This window comes from Nematocida major (assembly GCF_021653875.1).
Source record: "Nematocida major strain JUm2507 chromosome Unknown 2399, whole genome shotgun sequence".
Lineage (NCBI taxonomy): Eukaryota > Fungi > Microsporidia > Nematocida > Nematocida major.
In genome coordinates, this window is record NW_025952938.1 from 15,894 (window position 1) to 32,972 (window position 17,079).

The 17,079-nt window shown below is 52.0% G+C and overlaps 11 protein-coding genes across 11 annotated transcripts; 5 read left to right on the top strand and 6 right to left on the bottom strand.

Moving 5' to 3' along the window:
• Positions 1 to 105: 105 nt before the first annotated feature.
• NEMAJ01_1958 (activating signal cointegrator complex subunit 3) lies at positions 106 to 3,168 on the top strand (the record flags this gene model as incomplete). The annotated part of the gene is made up of 1 exon (XM_047915796.1): positions 106 to 3,168. The coding sequence occupies one exon, from the start codon at positions 106 to 108 to the stop codon at positions 3,166 to 3,168; it is 3,063 nt and encodes a 1,020-aa protein (XP_047771753.1).
• A 225-nt stretch (positions 3,169 to 3,393) lies between these two features.
• NEMAJ01_1959 (uncharacterized protein) lies at positions 3,394 to 4,827 on the top strand (the record flags this gene model as incomplete). Its single annotated transcript, XM_047915797.1, has 1 exon — positions 3,394 to 4,827. One exon carries the CDS (start codon positions 3,394 to 3,396, stop codon positions 4,825 to 4,827), a length of 1,434 nt encoding a protein of 477 aa, XP_047771754.1.
• A 571-nt stretch (positions 4,828 to 5,398) lies between these two features.
• Positions 5,399 to 6,961, bottom strand: NEMAJ01_1960 (uncharacterized protein; the record flags this gene model as incomplete). The annotated part of the gene is made up of 1 exon (XM_047915798.1): positions 5,399 to 6,961. The coding sequence occupies one exon, from the start codon at positions 6,959 to 6,961 to the stop codon at positions 5,399 to 5,401; it is 1,563 nt and encodes a 520-aa protein (XP_047771755.1).
• A 102-nt stretch (positions 6,962 to 7,063) lies between these two features.
• NEMAJ01_1961 (uncharacterized protein) lies at positions 7,064 to 7,537 on the bottom strand (the record flags this gene model as incomplete). The annotated part of the gene is made up of 1 exon (XM_047915799.1): positions 7,064 to 7,537. One exon carries the CDS (start codon positions 7,535 to 7,537, stop codon positions 7,064 to 7,066), a length of 474 nt encoding a protein of 157 aa, XP_047771756.1.
• A 691-nt stretch (positions 7,538 to 8,228) lies between these two features.
• On the top strand, positions 8,229 to 9,197 carry NEMAJ01_1962 (protein kinase X; the record flags this gene model as incomplete). The annotated part of the gene is made up of 1 exon (XM_047915800.1): positions 8,229 to 9,197. One exon carries the CDS (start codon positions 8,229 to 8,231, stop codon positions 9,195 to 9,197), a length of 969 nt encoding a protein of 322 aa, XP_047771757.1.
• A 263-nt stretch (positions 9,198 to 9,460) lies between these two features.
• Positions 9,461 to 9,658, bottom strand: NEMAJ01_1950 (uncharacterized protein; the record flags this gene model as incomplete). The annotated part of the gene is made up of 1 exon (XM_047915788.1): positions 9,461 to 9,658. One exon carries the CDS (start codon positions 9,656 to 9,658, stop codon positions 9,461 to 9,463), a length of 198 nt encoding a protein of 65 aa, XP_047771745.1.
• Positions 9,659 to 9,680: 22 nt separating this feature from the next.
• Positions 9,681 to 10,661, top strand: NEMAJ01_1963 (GPN-loop GTPase; the record flags this gene model as incomplete). Its single annotated transcript, XM_047915801.1, has 1 exon — positions 9,681 to 10,661. The coding sequence occupies one exon, from the start codon at positions 9,681 to 9,683 to the stop codon at positions 10,659 to 10,661; it is 981 nt and encodes a 326-aa protein (XP_047771758.1).
• A 163-nt stretch (positions 10,662 to 10,824) lies between these two features.
• On the bottom strand, positions 10,825 to 11,205 carry NEMAJ01_1964 (small subunit ribosomal protein S15Ae; the record flags this gene model as incomplete). Its single annotated transcript, XM_047915802.1, has 1 exon — positions 10,825 to 11,205. The coding sequence occupies one exon, from the start codon at positions 11,203 to 11,205 to the stop codon at positions 10,825 to 10,827; it is 381 nt and encodes a 126-aa protein (XP_047771759.1).
• A 304-nt stretch (positions 11,206 to 11,509) lies between these two features.
• Positions 11,510 to 13,792, bottom strand: NEMAJ01_1965 (chitin synthase; the record flags this gene model as incomplete). Its single annotated transcript, XM_047915803.1, has 1 exon — positions 11,510 to 13,792. The coding sequence occupies one exon, from the start codon at positions 13,790 to 13,792 to the stop codon at positions 11,510 to 11,512; it is 2,283 nt and encodes a 760-aa protein (XP_047771760.1).
• Positions 13,793 to 13,958: 166 nt separating this feature from the next.
• Positions 13,959 to 15,785, top strand: NEMAJ01_1966 (pre-rRNA-processing protein TSR1; the record flags this gene model as incomplete). Its single annotated transcript, XM_047915804.1, has 1 exon — positions 13,959 to 15,785. The coding sequence occupies one exon, from the start codon at positions 13,959 to 13,961 to the stop codon at positions 15,783 to 15,785; it is 1,827 nt and encodes a 608-aa protein (XP_047771761.1).
• A 196-nt stretch (positions 15,786 to 15,981) lies between these two features.
• NEMAJ01_1967 (histone deacetylase 1/2) lies at positions 15,982 to 17,064 on the bottom strand (the record flags this gene model as incomplete). Its single annotated transcript, XM_047915805.1, has 1 exon — positions 15,982 to 17,064. The coding sequence occupies one exon, from the start codon at positions 17,062 to 17,064 to the stop codon at positions 15,982 to 15,984; it is 1,083 nt and encodes a 360-aa protein (XP_047771762.1).
• Between the last annotated feature and the right edge of the window lie 15 nt (positions 17,065 to 17,079).

The window sequence follows — 17,079 nt, forward strand, 5'->3', positions numbered from 1 at the left end:
TTCTGATTGCACACACGCAATCAGTGGGCGCTGGGCGTTGATGGGATGGGCCTCCCTGCGCAGCTGGCCAACCATAAAAATGCATTTTTATGTTTTTACATCACCATGCAAAATATTACAGCCACGCTCAGCAAGCGGTTGGGAATGACCAATAAAGAGTCTGAAACACTGATCAAACAGGCTCTGAAATCATCCAATCCGCAAGAAGACCTATTGGACTTGCTGGGGGAAGACTCAATAGACGATATCATAGAGCTCCTTGCCCTGCACGAAAAGCAGGGGAAACAGGAGAGGCCCCCCCGCATAGGATACCAGGTGTTCAACGTGGAAGAGAAGCTGGACAGAATTCTGGCGCCCAAGCTCAAGCGGAACACAACGGAGTACTACGACGAGTACATTTTGGAGTCGCCTGCGCCCACAGCGCACGCAGAAAAGGTGTCTGTGGACGCGATTTCCCCCAGGCACAGGCGCATTTTCAGCGCGCACTACACGCACTTCAACCACGTGCAGTCTCTGGTTTTTGGCAGCGTATACGGCAGCGCAGAGAACGTGCTTGTGTGTGCCCCGACGGGCGCAGGTAAGACGGACGTGGCGCTTTTGTCTATAGTGAGGCAGCTTGAGAGAAAGCCGAATTGCACCGACAACAAAATAATATACATTGCGCCCATGAAGGCGCTGGCCTCGGAGATAACAGAAAAGCTCCGGCACAGGCTGCCTTGCTTGGTGAGCGAGTACACGGGAGACATGGAGCTGACTCGAGAAGAGCTCACAAAAAGCACAGTGCTGGTGTGCACTCCGGAAAAGTACGACGTGTCTATACGCAAAATCTCATCGTATCTTCTGAAGAACACCTCCCTTATTATTTTTGACGAAATACATATACTCAACGACACCCGGGGCCCGACAATCGAGGCTATTGTCAGCCGGCTCAAAATGTCGTCGGAAAGAACGCAGCGCCCTGTTCGCATGGTGGGGATATCTGCAACGCTCCCAAACCCTGCAGACGTGGCAGGCTTTTTGGGGGTCAGCCCCAGGCACATGCACGTATTTGGGCCCGGGGACAGGCCTGTTCCAATCACCTACTCCGTAATAGGCACGCGGAAGGTCGTGGACGTAAGCGCAAACAACTTCGTCCGGAGAATGGACAAGAAGGAGAAGATGGTCTATGTCCTGAAGGAGCGGGTGGAAAGGGTTCTGTGCGAGGGGCACCAGGTGATAGTGTTTGTGCACACCCGAGGAAGCACGCTTTCCATAGCAACCCTCCTCACCGAGGACATTGAGCCCGACGAGGAGCGGGTGAAAGAGGCAGAAGATGCAGGTGTGTCGGGGGAAATGAAGGAGCTGTACTCGAGAGGGATGTTTATACACAACGCAGGCCTGCCCAGGAGCATTCGCGCATTCGCAGAGCGCGGCTTTCGAGAAAAAAAGATAAAGGTGCTGGTGAGCACGTCCACACTCGCCTGGGGAGTAAATCTTCCTGCCCGGACCGTGGTGGTTTTTGGCACCGAGATGTACTCCGCGGAAAAGGGCGGCACAGTGGACGTGGACATTCTAAACATACAGCAGATGTTTGGTAGAGCAGGAAGGCCGCAGTACGACACGCAGGCAGAGGGCATTTTGATAACAGACCACGTTGCTCTGCCAAAGTATGTGAAAATGCTGCGGGTGGAAGACCCGATTGAAAGCGGCCTTTTAAAGACCCTCCCAGAAAAGCTGTCCGCAGAGATATACCTGAGAAACATAAAAAGCCAGGCGGATGCAGTCCGCTGGTTCAAAACCACGTTTCTGTACATTCGAATGTGCCGGTCTCCGGTCAAGTATGGAATCCTGCCGCACCAGCTGAACGGGGTTATATCCGACTATGTGCTTCTGTCTTTTGAGCGGCTCAAAGAGCTGAGCCTGATCCGACAGGAAAGCGCTGGCGGCGCCTGCATAATGACAGACCTGGGGAGAGTCATCAGCCACTACTTTCTGACAGAGTCCACGCTTGTCGAGTGGAACAACCAGGGCGAAAAGGCCTGCACCATCACCTACTTGACAGCCACCGACGAGTACCGAAACATTATGGTCCGCAGCGAGGACCGAAAAGCGCTGGGCATATACTCCGACCAGGAGGAGCTCACCGTTGAAAAAAAAGTGCAGCTTTTGATTGAAAAGCACGTGCAAGGCCGGAAAATAAAAGGCCATTCGCTGGCAATAGACCAGCGGTACATTCTGGAGAACATCGACCGGCTAACAAATGGCCTGGCAGAGTACTTCCTCTGCAAAAAGGCGTACGAAAAGGCGTACCAGTCTCTTTGTTTGCGGAAAAAGGTGATGAAGAGGGCAAAGACAGAGCTTATTGAGATGGACCTGGTGGCCAACAAGCACTCGCTCTTGTTTGAGAGGCCGTTCACTGGATACATACTCGTACGGCAAAAGAAAGCGCTTATAAAAATAATCAAGGTTGACAAAGAAAGAGACTGCTACATGACGCACAGCCTGGACCAGGTGGCCAAAGTAACCCCTCTTTCCAGCAAAGACATTTTCTCCGGGCGCACCGAGGTGATCCCTGTGCGGGCATACTCGGACCACGAGCTTTGGATTGTGGACAGCTCGCTGGAAAAAATAGCAGGGTACAAAATAGAGTATGCAGGCCCTGCAGAAGACGAAGACGCCGACATGGCGGAGTGCATAACGCGGAAGATCCAGTTTAGGCGGCCCGAGCGAATAACAATAGAAGAGATACCAAACGCAGCGCACAGGGAGGCGAAAGAGATGACCAAGCTGCTGGTTTACGAAAAAATTAAAGAGGCCAGAAGCAGAAAAAAAGACAGAATAATAATTGTGGTTGGCAGCGCGGAGGAGGAAAGCCAATACGTGCAGGAGTACCAGAAAATGTCGCTGATAGATAACTTCTCGTTTGAAAAGGACCCTCTCTGCATGTCCACGTCCAATGGCATACAGGCCTTCAGCAAGCTGACAAACGACCTGTGGACAGTCGGCGTGTGCACCGTCGACAGCCTGAAAACAGCAGCCAGCAAGTATACAAACATCACATACATTTTCAGCGGGTATACAAAAAACCACCGCATATACCCAGAGTCTGTGCTCCGAATGCTCAACGCAAGCATAGTAATATACGAAAAGCCAAACGTGGCAGACTACATAAAGCAGCGATATTTATAGGGTCTGCGCAGAAGACGCTGGAAAATAAAGTCGGCTTTGGCACCGTTTAGGTTTTGTCTTTACATCACAGCGCGGGCTGCGCAGCAGAGCGCACTTTCAGACAGGCTTTGCCACCTTGGAAAGGCCCCCCTCACGGGCGCATTCTCAAATATAATGTTGAATCATTTTGATGGAACTTAGCGGATACTTATAATATTGTGTGTTCTTTCTTCCTTTCCTTCACAAATGCACACTATTTCCATACCTTCGTTTGGTCGCTTCTCCTGCTCTTTTTGGACTGAGCATCTCTACTCTCCGTTCATTCGCATTTCTCTGGTCTCTGACACATCCACCACAGACATGTTGGCTGAGTACTCCAGAAAAGAGAAGCTCTGGCTCATCAACAACATAGCTGTCTCCTCGTCCGACAATCTTATGCTTTCGCTGGCAGGCGTTCAGTACTTCCTTACGCTGGCCGTTCCCCCGCAAGAGCCCTTTTACGAAATAGACGAGATTGCGCGTGCCATTCGCCGAGGGCTCAAAGCCGAGAGCAGCAGAGAGCAGCGGAGCAGAGTGTTTACAACTACGCACAATGCAGGCCAGGCGCAAAGGGTGTACAGCGTAGAGGGCCTGCTCAAAAACAACACGCCCCAAAGAGAGGGCCCCGCTGGCGTGCGGTTTTCTCAAATATACTCGCACTTTAAGAGAAAGCTGGGCGTTTCTGCGCACAGGCAGAGCCACTACCAGGCCCTTCTAGAGTCCTCTTCGGCCTTTCTGAAAACCCGCTCCCGGGACATGGTTGGAAACACAACCACGCTCTGGCACATTAACTCCGCGCAGTACGCCTTTTCCAGAAAAGCGCGCTCGGCCGTGCAGTGCATAGAAGTGCGCTCAATCGACGGAAAGGTCTCCGTCTCCGTCTCCTACACGTCTTTGAAGCTCGAGAAGGCCCGGAGAGCGCTCCTCCACAAAACAGACGTCCAAGAGGCTTTGCACAGAAGCCTGTCGCCTGAAAACACGTCTTCTTCCATTTCTGACCTGGAGATGCAGCAGGAGTGTGCGGTCTCTGCGAGCACCAAAGAAGACATACAGGGCGCCCGCAAAAAGGTGACGGAGTACTTGAAGGAAAAAAACCCGCACATCCGCCCTGCTCTAGAGAGGATGTTTTCAGAAGACGCCCTGCCCAAGCCCCCCTTCTCCTCCAGCAAAGACACGCAGCCCCATGCAGCAGAGCAGAGCAGCAAGAAAAAAACAGACGCGTGCACAGGCAGGTATGCAAAAAGACACGCACGCATTTTGAAAAAGCAGGAAAAGCAGGCCGCCGAAGAGTCTGCAGCCATAGACGGCATTTTGGGGAAGCGGCCGGAGGAGGCGCAGCAGGAAAAGGGCAGCTCGCCCCAGAGCCGGCCAGCCAATGCAAAGCAGCTGCACGCCCAGGCCTCTGTGCGCCCCAGAACAAAAAGCTCCTTCTTCATCGGAAAAGACATGGTTCCCGAGCTTGTGGACCAGGTCGTGAAGCTTATGCCAAAAAAGAAGGACCTGCACGAGAAGACTGGCTCTTGCACAGCCCAAGAAAAAGGCCCAGCCACAGACGCGGAGCAAAAAACGCCGAAGTCCCCTGCTGAAAGAAAGTCTCTCAGCAAGTGGCTTTCTGGCACATTTCTCACCGAGTCTGAATAGCGGCGCGCCCGCGCTTGGGCTGTTCCTGCAGAGCTGCCTGCGCCTTGCTCTGGCCCGGCATGCAAATAAAGAAAAATGCAGATATAGTTCGATTCATGCGTGTTTGTGCGCCGGGCGGTGGCGCCAGCTGCCAGACGGCTTCCCGCCGGCCAGAAAAGAAGAAGGCTCTAGCGACCTGCGCGCGCTGCCTTCGCGCGGAAGGCCGGCCCAGAGCTTTTCTCTGCGCGCACTAAACTATTTTCCATTGAAGGAAGGCTTAGAAAATCGCTGCCTGCTTTTGTTGTTGCGCGCTGGCTCGCAGAGCTGCTTCAAGGCGTAATCCTGGCCTTGCCAGCAAAGCATGTTGCCATTGGCCAGTGCAGGGGCACAGAGAAAAAAGCCTTGGCCAGATTTACATAGTGTGGAGTTTCTCATGGACAATTTATTTTTATATAACTTGCCAACCCAGAGTTGTTCAAGCAGTGCATTTTGCGAGTATGCCACGCTTGTGCGCTGCTAAGCAAAAATTTCTATAAAGCTCTTTGTGCATGCAGGCCCAGGCATGGCTTGGGCTTAGGCAGGGCGCGCCTTTTTAGAACCCGGATATCCGGTTGAGGAGCGGGTTGTCGCATATCTGGGGGGAAGGCAGTTGGCAGAAATACACAAATGCCAAATAGGCCACTTCAAGCAAGGACAGAATAAACAGCTCGGTGCCTTTTAGAGGGTCTATTTTCTTCATAAAAAGATTGTAGGCCTGCTTCACAAGGTCAGCCATATTTGTTACAAGGCTGAGAACAAGCAGAATCAGCTGAATCACATAGATGTAGTACTTTTGCAGGCCTGGCGTGCAAGTAAAGTGCAAGAGCAGCGAAACCAGCGAAAAGCCCACCACCAGATATAAAAAGTCTTCTAGGTACAGGATAGACACGCTGCTTCTTTTTTTGTTGAACGAAACGTGCCCGCTGTACATCTGGGAGACGCCTTTCATGCTCATGAGCGCAGACAAAACCATGTGGGGCACGCTGCTCTTCAGGAAGTACTCGTCTCCTCCGCCGCAGAAATGGTTGGAAGCCATAGAGCACAGCGAAAACACCAGAAACGAGACAGTGCTTAGAAGGAATGCAATCCCTTTGAAGTCCGAAATTGTGAGCTCGCATGCGCGCTTGTTTTCGGCTCCGCCTTTTTTCACAAGCAGGTCCAGCGGGTCCTGCCCAGGCTGTTTGTCTGCGCTGTCGCTTTGCTCCGCGCTTCTTCTTTTTTCATACAGTGTGCTTGTCTCTTCCGACACTTTTTCGTCTATGCGCTTTCTAAGGGCAGCAATCTCCTGCGGGTCTGTGGCCCAGTTGAATGCCTTTTCAAACAGGTCCAGCACCTCGGCATAGCTTTTCCTCTCGCCGGCAAGCTTTCTGTTTTTTATGCTCTTCCAGTGCTCCAGGAAGCTAAGAACATACGCAAACACGCCTAGAAACTCCGGGCGATCTGTAGAAACCGCTGGATCGTTAATCACGCTGGCACACAGAAGAAAATCCCGGTGAAGGTTTGAGTTTTCCACAAACTGCACCGTGTCCTCCCTCGAGTACGCCTGCAGGTGGTTCAGAGCCTCTGTTGGGGCGCTTTCCGCTTTTTTGAGCAAAAGCCAGGAAAAATACTGCAGCTTGGGCTTTATGCTGTGCACGTACTCTCCGCACCCCAGGTAGTACTCAAGAACCCGGACATAGTCGAACTTGGGGTTGGCTATCCAGCCCCTGAAATTGGCCACGTCCATGAACAGCCGGCACCTAGTCTTGAGCTCGCTGTCCAGGCACTGCACAGCCTGGTCAAAAACAGCGTGCGCGCACAGCGGCCCAGGCTGCGCAAGCAGGTCGGCAAGCGCTTCAATGCCCTTTTTCTCAAACTGAATGTACTTGACATTGCACGCCATGCTCTTTAGGTCGTGCCTTTCAACCCGGTCCACAACACCTTCGACGTGCACATGGTTGGCCAGCAAAATGCAGCTTGCAACACTTCCAACTACCAGCTGCGCCTGGTCCCTTTTGGAAATATTTTCCATCTCCAGGATCTGGCGCAAAGTTTCCGCAGCAGCGGCTCTGTGGGGCTCCATGGGGCCTTTAAGATCATCTGACCAGATGTTGGCCATGTGTTCGAGATCCATCATGATAAATAAATTTTTTCAGATGCAATTTATTTAATGGCTAAGTAACAACAGCGTCTCTAAGGCTTGCCTCCCTGGGCCCGAGCCCACAGCGGCCCGCTTGGGCTATATAATGGAAAGGCTGTTGTACATCTCTTCCAGCTGCAGGACAAGGCAAGACAGCCGGTTTTTGAATATAGACCCGTCCTGCGAGTTGAGAAGAAGGATTCGGGTCAAAAAAAAGACCCCAGCATCGCTTTTTGGCAGCGCGTTCATCGCCGAAACTATTGCGTCTATGTTCTCCTTGGAGGCAGCCAGCTCTTCCGGCGTGTAGTGCGAAAGAGACTCCAGCACACCCGTGGTGTAGTCCCAGAAGGCAAGCGCCTCAATCGACGCACTGCTGGCACAGTTCTTGTCGATAGAGTCTGCCAGCTGGAGCCACTCTGAAACTGCCTTGTGGAACGCCCCGTCTTCCCACGGCTGCTTCTGAATATGCAAAACGCAGCTCATGACGGTGCTTCGCTTCTTTTCAATTAGCATTTTTTTTGTGGTTTCATTTGTCTCGGCCATGCTATCGCCATTGTCGCTGAGAGCACGCATTAAAATTTTATTGCTGCAAACTTCTTGATCTACCTCTTGCCTCCCAAGCACCGAGACCGTCTGCAGCCGGGCAGCAGCTCCCGTCGGAAAGCTGAGCAATAGGCGGTGGCTGTCCGCGCCTCCTGCTGCAACCAGAGCTCTTTTTGCGCCTCCATAAAGCCCGAATATCCCAGGGAATGTGCTCTAGCGCTCTGCTAGATGCGTGTGCGCTTGAAAACGGCCTCTGCACTGCACCCGTGCTATGTACTTTTTCTTTTGAAAATCCACGGTGAAGGAAAAATGCTCTGGGCCGGGCGCGCTGCAGAGGCCTTGCCTGTGCACAGAGCAGACTCTGCCAAAACTGGCCTGAGAAGAAGAGCCTTTGCTGCCTGCTTTGGGAAGCAGTGCAGAGATAGCTTTTCTAGGGAAAATGGCGGGAGAAGGCCCGCTTGGCGCAGGCCCTCTGCATGGCAAGGACAGGGCCGTGTGCAGCACAGCGTGGGAAGCTCCGTAGAAAAAGGCTCTGCTTGGAGCGCCTTTCGCACAGAAAGAAGCAGCGCAGTGCTCCAGCCCCATGCCAGAGAGCGCATGCCAGCCCACCGGTCTCGGGCTTTTTTCATTTGGCACCCGCCAAGAAAGTCACGGCCATACTATAAATATGATTAAAGAAACTTTGTACTTTAGAAAAGAAATTTTTAGGATTCTTCGGAAGATGTTTTTGCTAAGAGATTTGAAAATGGTGAGAGTTCTTGGGGAAGGCTCGTTTGGGAGGGTTTTCCTAGTCTCCTTTGAGGGGCTAACAAATGTCAAGATGAAAAAGCTGTATGCGCTAAAAGTAATGAGCAAAGCCCAAGTTATGCACAGCAACCAGCTGATGCACGTCTACAATGAGAAGACTGTGATGCTTACTCTGTACTCGCCCTTCTTCGTGCGGCTGTACAGCACGTTCCAAGACGAGAGGCATCTGTTCATGGTCATGGAGTATGTTCCTGGTGGCGAGCTTTTTTCTTACATGAAGGAAATTGTAAAATTCAGCGTAAAGCATGCGCGCTTCTACATTTCAGAAATACTCATGGCGCTGGACTCGCTGCACGGGGCGGGAATAGTCTACAGGGACCTAAAGCCGGAGAACGTTCTTCTGGACGAGCACGGGCACGTGAAGCTGGCCGACTTTGGGTTTTCTAAGAGGATGTACCAAAGCACCACATGGACGCTGTGCGGGACCCCTGAGTATTTGGCTCCGGAAATCGTGATGAACACAGGGCACGGCTTCGAGGTCGACTTTTGGTCCCTTGGCGTGATTCTCTACGAAATGGTGGTGGGGTCGCCTCCCTTCTACCACGAGAGCCAGGTCGAGCTGTGCCGGCTGATCATGCATGGCGAAATTGTGTTCCCAACCTATGTGGACCCCGTTTCCAAAGACCTTATAAGGCAGCTGCTGCAGGTGGATAAGAGAAAACGGCTTGGGTATAGGCGAGGGGTGAAGATGATATGCAAGCACCCGTTCTTCCGGGAAATCAACTGGGACCTTGTGCGAGGGCGAAGCTATGAGCCGCCCATTGTTCCGCCGCCAAACTTGAACGACTACGTGAAGGACGAGTCAAACTGCTCGATTCGCGCGCACATTTTGAACACATCAAACGATCCGCCGGTTACAAACCACCTGTTTGATCAATATTGATGCAGATGCTGGGGTGCTAGGCAGCGCCTAAGCTTGTTTGCGCCACACAAAGACTGCCGTTTACCTGCGAATGTTTCTTGCTGGAGCCGAATGTTACACACTATCACATATTATAACGCCCAGGCGCCGTCTGAGCATAAGGCCGATACTGCTATGCAAGAATGGGACACGCATAGGAAATAAACAGCACTCAAGACACTTTATCTTTTTATTACACGCGCCGCGGCGCCGCCTCTATTCTGCCCTGCGTGCGCAGACACGGCCTACCCCTCAGATATTGTCAGCACGTTTTCGCTTCTCAGAAAAAGAACTCTTTTGTCCACGGCGTCTGCCACATTTGACATGATCAGGTTTATGTGCTCGTCAAACATCCGAAGCACGCCCTTGTACTCTGTTCCGTCTCTCAGCATAACGCATATTTTTGCTCCCAGCAGCCCTCTAATAAACTCAAGTGGATACATATCCAGAATAAAATTTTTAGCTATGGAGAACACAGTATTAATTGTGCTGGGAATGGCAGGAAGCGGAAAAAGCAGCTTCTGCCACAGACTGTATTCCTGGCTCTCTGAAAAGAACATGCAAATAGACAGCCGCACCGGGCTAAACGACTTGGTTTGCGGGGTGAATCTGGACCCGGCGGCGCTTTCTGTCAAAATGCCTCTGCACTACGACATCCGGGAGACCATAAACATACAGGAGCTGATGCAGCAGAAAAAGCTGGGCCCAAACGGCGCGATAGTTGCCTCTATAAATCTGTTTATCACGCAGATAGACGTTTTCATCTCGCAGCTTGTGGAGCTCAAGCCAAGATACACAGTCATCGACACGCCCGGCCAGATAGAAATGTTCACCACCTCGGTGTCCGGGCAAATACTCGTGCAGTGCCTCTCCAGAACCCCCGGCATCCGGGTGAAAATGGTGTATGCCATGGACGGAGAGCGCGCCCAGAACCCGCAGTGCTTCATCAGCAACATGCTTTTTGCCACCTCCATCCGCTACCGCTTCCAGGAGCAGGTTCTCTTGACGGTGAACAAGTCCGACATATGCGGAAGCGAAAAGGTGAGGGAGTGGGCTAGCGGCTTTGAGGCTTTCTCGCACGCGCTCCCTGAAAACTCAAACACCACGCCCATAATGCACTCGATTGCCTTGTGGATGGAGGAGTTCTACAGCACATTCCACCTTCTGTACGTGTCTGCAGCCACAGGAATGGGCAAAGCAGCCTTTCTCTCGGAGGTTGAGAAGCAGGCTCCAGCCAGCGCTCCAGGCGAGAAAAGCGCAAGCACCGCGGAAGGGCCTGCGGACAGCCAGGCAGCTGTGATAAGCACGATTCTCGAGGCGCTCAAAAGAACCACCATTTTGTGCACTCCGCCCGAAAGCGAGCACGTCGACAACAGCACAGACAAAGACGAGTCCTCAAGCACGCCCGAGGAGCACCAGAACAAAGAAAACATATTAAGCAAATAAACTCAGCAAGCACACATCTCCCCACAAACGCACATTTATATTCAAACAGCAGCACCGAAACAGAAAGCGCGCCGGCCCAAGCGCCCGCGGAAAGAGCAAGCAGAAAAGTCCAGAGGATGGAAAACCAGTCCTCGGATAAAATGTATCCGTGATTCTGGTTTATTTAGTAGAAGAACCCAAGTATCTTTCCTCCTGTGTGCTGTTCAACACATTCTTTGTGGTCCAGTATCCCCTTTGAGGTAGTCATAACGACGTGCCCAAACTGTCTTGCAGGGAGTAGCTTTCTCCATCTCTCTAAGTCGCGGAATGGGACGTCAAACCGTGGGCAAATTGCCCCACACTTGTTCAGCCTTCCGTTGAGCGCAATAATGGCCTTCCCTTTTCTGTGGTTGTCTACATACTCAATGGTACCAATGTATCCCTTGCTCTGCATAAACTCTAAAAAACTCTTCACAATCTTGTTTGGCGATCTAACAAGTACCTCGGATCTTCCGCTTATTGTGGCGTTGTTTATTGTCTTCAGTGCTGCTGTTAGTTGGTCCATACTATTATAACTGGGGCATGAATAAAAAAAAATATATAAGCCCAACCACCAAAAAAGCAAAGCACACGCGCTTGCACAGAGCCTGCAGACGGCCTCCCGCCGTGTGTGCCTTGGCATAAGCGCAGCGCGCGGGCTGTGCTTTTCTCGCCTGGAAAAATCTTTGGATCTGGCCAAGCACGGCCCAGAAGGCGCAAATAATTCTGTGTTTTTCTGGAAAGGCCATGCGCTAAGAATAACTTGTGTTTATTCGTGTCCATTACGTTTTGTGTAAAATATACAAAGAGCTGCCCTGCAGCAGCCCAGGCTATTCGACCTCGTCAAAGTCGATCAGCACGGCTTTTACGCTTGAGTCTATGGCGTCTGCCGGGTCTTCTGCGCCGTGCCCGCCCTTCGGGGCGCCTCCAGTGATCTGCCGGGTTTCTCCCCACGAAAAGTCGTCAAAGTGCCAGAACGCGTACATGGGCAGCACAAAGTTCCATATTGGGATGGAGCAAAGGTATATGCCCAGCCAGAAAAAGTAGAAGAGGTTGAAGTTCGTGAAGAAAATCAGCATAGAGGGAAGCCCGAGGATTGCAAACAGGAGGAACAAAGGGATCCACACAGGAACCCAGACGATTGAGGACACGATCAGCACCACTGTAAAGAGCACAGCCGCGGGCAGCACCAGGGTTCCAAACAGCTCCAGGATCACCACATACTGCATCGAGCAGAAGAACGTTCCGCACAGGTCCACCCGCAGAAGCTCAAACAGGTTGTGTATTGTCGAGTTTATCCACCGCCTCCTCTGGCTCAGGAGAACCGAGAATTTGTCTGGGACAATGGTGTCGCAGAGGGCGCTGGGGACAAACACCAGCTTCTTCTTTGGGTAGTTTTTGAGCAGAAGCGTGGTCAGGTACCGGTCTTCTCCCAGGAGCAGCAGGTTTTTCTCGTGCAGCGTTTTGGTTTCGTCGCTCCCATACGCATGCAGGACTGCCGGAGACACCAGAATGGGCGTGCACCCGTTGTTTCTCTCCACTTTTATCCGGTACATGCAGAAGCACCCAGGAAGACACGTTACGTTTCCAAACACGCTTTCAAAGCCCTTGGCCAGATGGTGGCTGACGTAGTACTCAAAGACCTGGATTGCGGTCACCCACGACCCAAACTTGTTTGAGATGAGCGTCTCCCCGCATATTCCCATGATAGACTCGTCGCTCTGCATGGTTCTTGCCATTATGCGCACTGCGCCCTGTCTCACCGTTGTGTCGGCGTCAACCATAAGAATTGCCCCAAATGCGTCCGGCGACATTCCTGTCAGAGTCCGGATCTTCTTGTATAGGTCCAGGTCCAGCTGGGTCATGCGCGTCCGGTACAGCACGTGGTGGAAAAAGCTCATCATCACCATCTGGCTGTCCCGCTTCCCGCGATTCTCTGTTTTCAGCACCAGAATTATGTCGGTCTTCACCTGCCCGGTTTTTGTCTGCACGGTGTACGTGCCAGCGTGTATTTCTGCATGGTTTATCTTGGCTGCGCCAGCCGCGATTGAAATGTACTGTTTTCCAGAGGTGTCCATTTCGCTTGTCGGGTTGTTTTCCTTGGGCCGAATCAAAGACTTCAGTATTTCTGGCGTCGACGCGTCGTTGCCTGCGCCCGTTATAAACCCATCAGCCACCACAATAATAAGCTTTTTGTCGTACTCCTGGATGCACAGGCTGTCTAGCGTAGACTTGAGCCCTTCTCTTCCCTCCGAGTAGCACGTCGTCATCAAAATAACCGGAAGCACATCCGTTGTTTTTCTCACAAGCTGCCACGTGTATATCTTCATGATCACGGAGTACGCCACTGCAAGGAAGAACCGGATCAGCACCAGCCCAAGTATTGCAGCACACGACAGATACAGGAACGCATACGTAATCTGGCACCCTGTCGACTGCAGCGCCAGATCCCCTGCATAGCAGAGCTCCTTGAAGCACTGGAGCTCCTTTGGAGAAAGAGACTCGCTTGCGCGCGTCCCGTCCACCGACTGGCTTAGAGCTTCCAGCTTGGGGGGGAGCGGAATTCCGTCCGTGCTATACACCCCTGAGCCTATGACCACGAGCTTGTTTTTCAGAACAGAGGCCCATGTGTAATGGGCAGGCCCAACCTCTGTGTAGTTTCCCCTGTCGAGCGAGCCTATTTTCCCGAATGAAAACTCCGGGAAAGCCCCCATGCATGACGGGGCGTTTGCCTTGAACAGATGGGAAACGATGCTCCCAGAGTGCCCAGCCAGCTTGTCGCTTTCGTCGAGGCTGAGTATCCTTCCGTGCGCAATCACCCACGGGTAGCTGCTTATTTCGTCCATTTTCTCCTGCGTGTACACAAGCGCCGGCTTGCACATCCACATTGTGAGCCCATACGTGATAAAGTACAAAAACGCACATGCGAATGTGATTATGCAGCACAGCGCCACCTTTTCTCTCCAGGCGCTTTGCACCTCCTTTGACTTCATTCCAAAAACCCGAAGAATAAACGCAGGAATGAAAGACGTGCATATGTTTGTGAACTGCTGCCACAGCGTCTTTTTGGGAAGCAAAACCACTTGATTCTTCTCAGAGCTGCTTCTGTTCATGAGTAAATAAATAGAAAACACAGAATATACAGAATGTGTGCTGTTTGTTTGGCTTTCTAAACAAACGAAAAATCACTTTTTGGACTTTGCGCTCTAAGAGCAAGGCGAGACGCACAGCCTGTTTGGCAGAAGTATTTTATAATGGCAAGTTGGAAAAATTTTCAGAATGGCCATACGAAAAGCATCCCCCGGATTAAAGGGGCAGACACAGAAAGAAAGAGCCGCAGCAGGACTGGTTTCAACCATTGTGGTCACGTCCATGGGCACGTGTGTTGGCGCTGAGGACGTCCTTCCCTCTATTTTAACGTCAATAGGAAAGCGCGAGGTGGACGAGGAGAGAATAAACAGCCAAAAGACATACATCGGGAGCCGAGTCTCCACAAAAAAGGGGACGTTTATGCTCCTTGCAAACGCCCCGGACGCCCCCCACGCAATGAAGGCGCGGATGCAGGGCGCCGACATAAACATCGTGCTTGTTGATAAAGAAATCAACAACGACGTCAGCAATCTTATAGGGCAGACAAAGCAGGACAATCTGATTTTTCTGTCGTGTCTTAGAGCGGCTTCTGCAGACATAAAGAAAAGCATAAAGAAGACGTTTGGAAAAACAAAAGTCTACACGCTAAACGAAATAGGCCGGGTGCTGGAAAGCAAGACAGTTCTGAACAGAAAGCGGCACACGCGCCCCCACTTCCTGCCGGACACGCTCGAGCAGCTTGGCGAGCGGCTGTTTAAAATCACAGGCGCTGTGGACAAGGGCTTTGTTTCTGGGCGCATACTGATCAACGGAAGCATTATTGCGCAGATCCGGGAGATCTTGGTGGACGGAAAGCCGCTGGACATATCCGGGCTGGCGCCCCTCACTAAGGAGGACATATACCAGAAAAAGAAGGAGGAAGGCGACGCCATGGCGGACATTATTTCGCACTTGCGGATATCCGAGAACAACATCAACGACCAGCCTGAGTACTCGGACGACTCGCTTGGGTGCGTGAACCTGGAGGAAACCGAGGAAGAAAAAGACAGCGAGGACGAAAGTGAGGACTATGCGGACCTCGAGGAGGTCGAGTATGAGGAAAGCTCATGCGAAGTCAACTCGGACGACCTTGTCGGGTACGGGGCGCTGGGCTCGGAAAACAAGAAAAAAGAGCTGATCCAGAAGTACAAAGGCTTCAAGGGGTTCAAAACCATCAACCTCGGCCTGCACAAAAAGGCGTCTGACCGCGAGAACGAGACCATAAAGGTGTTTAGGACGCAGAATCTGCCAGAGTACTACACCCAGCTGAGCTTTATCGGGTCCGAGCGCGCAAGGCGAAAGATACTGGCAAAGAAGAGCCCTGTTCCTGTGCGCACGCCGTTTGAGCTGACGTTTGAAGTAGACCCCGCTAGCATGGAGGCGTTTGGTGCATGCATGCTTTCTGGGCAGCTTTCCGTGCACGGGCTCTTCGACTACGAAGGCTCTCCAACCATATGCACGCTAGGGTTCTCCGCAAAGGAAACGATCAGCATGTACAACAGAAACCTGTTTTTTGACTTTGGCTTTTTCCACTCGATGCCCGGAACACTTGTATTTGGAAACGGAACCGAAGTTGTGAAGTGCAAAACAGAGGGAACCACAGGAACCATCTGCTTTATAGGCCCTCTGGTGCTCACAGACGATAAAATCGCCATTTCCCTGGACGGGCGGACGGTGGGAAGCGCGCTCCATGCAATTAGAAAAGACCCTATTATTATTAAAACAGTCGTGTTTAGAGGGGTTCCTGTAAAAATACAGAAGAGGTCCTGCGTGATTGGAAAAATGTTCCGCACACGAGAAGAGGTTAAATACTTCAAGGACATCAAGCTGTACTCGAGCCTGAAAAAGGAGGGGCACATCAAAAAGCCGCTTGGCGAAAAGGGCCTTATGAAGTGCTACTTCTTCCCCCCGATCAAGCACGGCGAAAAGGTATACATGGAACTTGCCAGAAGGGTCTTTATAACCCCGGATGAATAGCCCGAATACATAGACAGTGTGCAGCAGCCTGTTTTCAGCACTGCACCGTGAATAAACCCGGCTTTGCCACACGCACACCTGCTTTCCTGAGCCCGCCTGGGCACACTTATTTGCTCTAACGCTTTATTTATTTTCGTTCTGATGTTCTTGTGCGCCCTGGCTTTCTCGCGCGCGCTAATATACAATTGGTGCCTTTCTATCGCTCTGTTAGTATCTCGTGCACTATTGATATAATTCTGTCCAGGTTGTCCCGCACATTTTTGTTCGTGTACTCGCACTGCAGGTCTATGTGCAGAACTGCGTTTTCTCCCAAGTAGTCAGAGTGCGGGTTCTTCGGGATTGCATTTGGCACGTCCACGTTGCACAGTATCGACGTCTCGTATGCCCAGCATCTGGAAACATGCTTGGGCTTGTACCCGCCCCCGCCAAGCACCAGCAAGGGAATTTTCAGGTCTCTAACAAACCGGACACACTCGCCGTGCCCCTTGATGCTTAGCCCGAAGCACCCTATCCTGTCCGCAGCCAGCGAGTCAGACCCGCACTGCATGACAATCGCCTCGGGCACAAAAGAGTCCACGCACATCTTCACCACGTGCTTAAACACATAGTGGTACGACTCGTCGTCAATGCCAAAGTCCAGGGGCACGTTCACGCTCGCGCCCTTCCCTTTCCCGCGCCCTGTGCAGCATATGTTGCCTGTCCCTGGGAAGTACCGGTCCCCGTACTTGTGGAAAGACACTGTCATCACTCTGTCAGTGTGGTAGAACGCCTCCTCCACGCCGTCTCCGTGGTGTATGTCTATGTCTATGTACATCACTCTCCGGTGCTTCTTGAGGAGCTCCTGTATCGCCAGAACTATGTCGTTTGCGTAGCAGAACCCGCTCGGCTCGGCCTTCTTTGCATGGTGCAGGCCGCCAGCCCAGTTTATGCAAATGTCGTACTGCTTTTCATTTATGGCACGCGCAGCCTGCAGAGACCCGCCCGAGTACAAAGCACACATTTCCCCCATGCCCTCAAATGACGGGCAGTCTTCTGTCACTCTGTCGCACGGCATCTCCAGATAGTCCTGAGAAAGCATGTTTATGTACTCTTCTGTGTGGTACTCCTGCATTTCGACTTTGGTTGCAGGCCGTATGGCAAACACGTCCATGTACTTCTGCAGCCCGTATGCAAACACTATAGAGTGCGTTACTGCGACTCTGTGGGGCTTCATGGGGTGCCCTGCGCCATAGTGGAAGCTTCCAGAGTCTGCGGCATAGAAATATGCTATTCTTCTCATAAAAATTTTACAGCG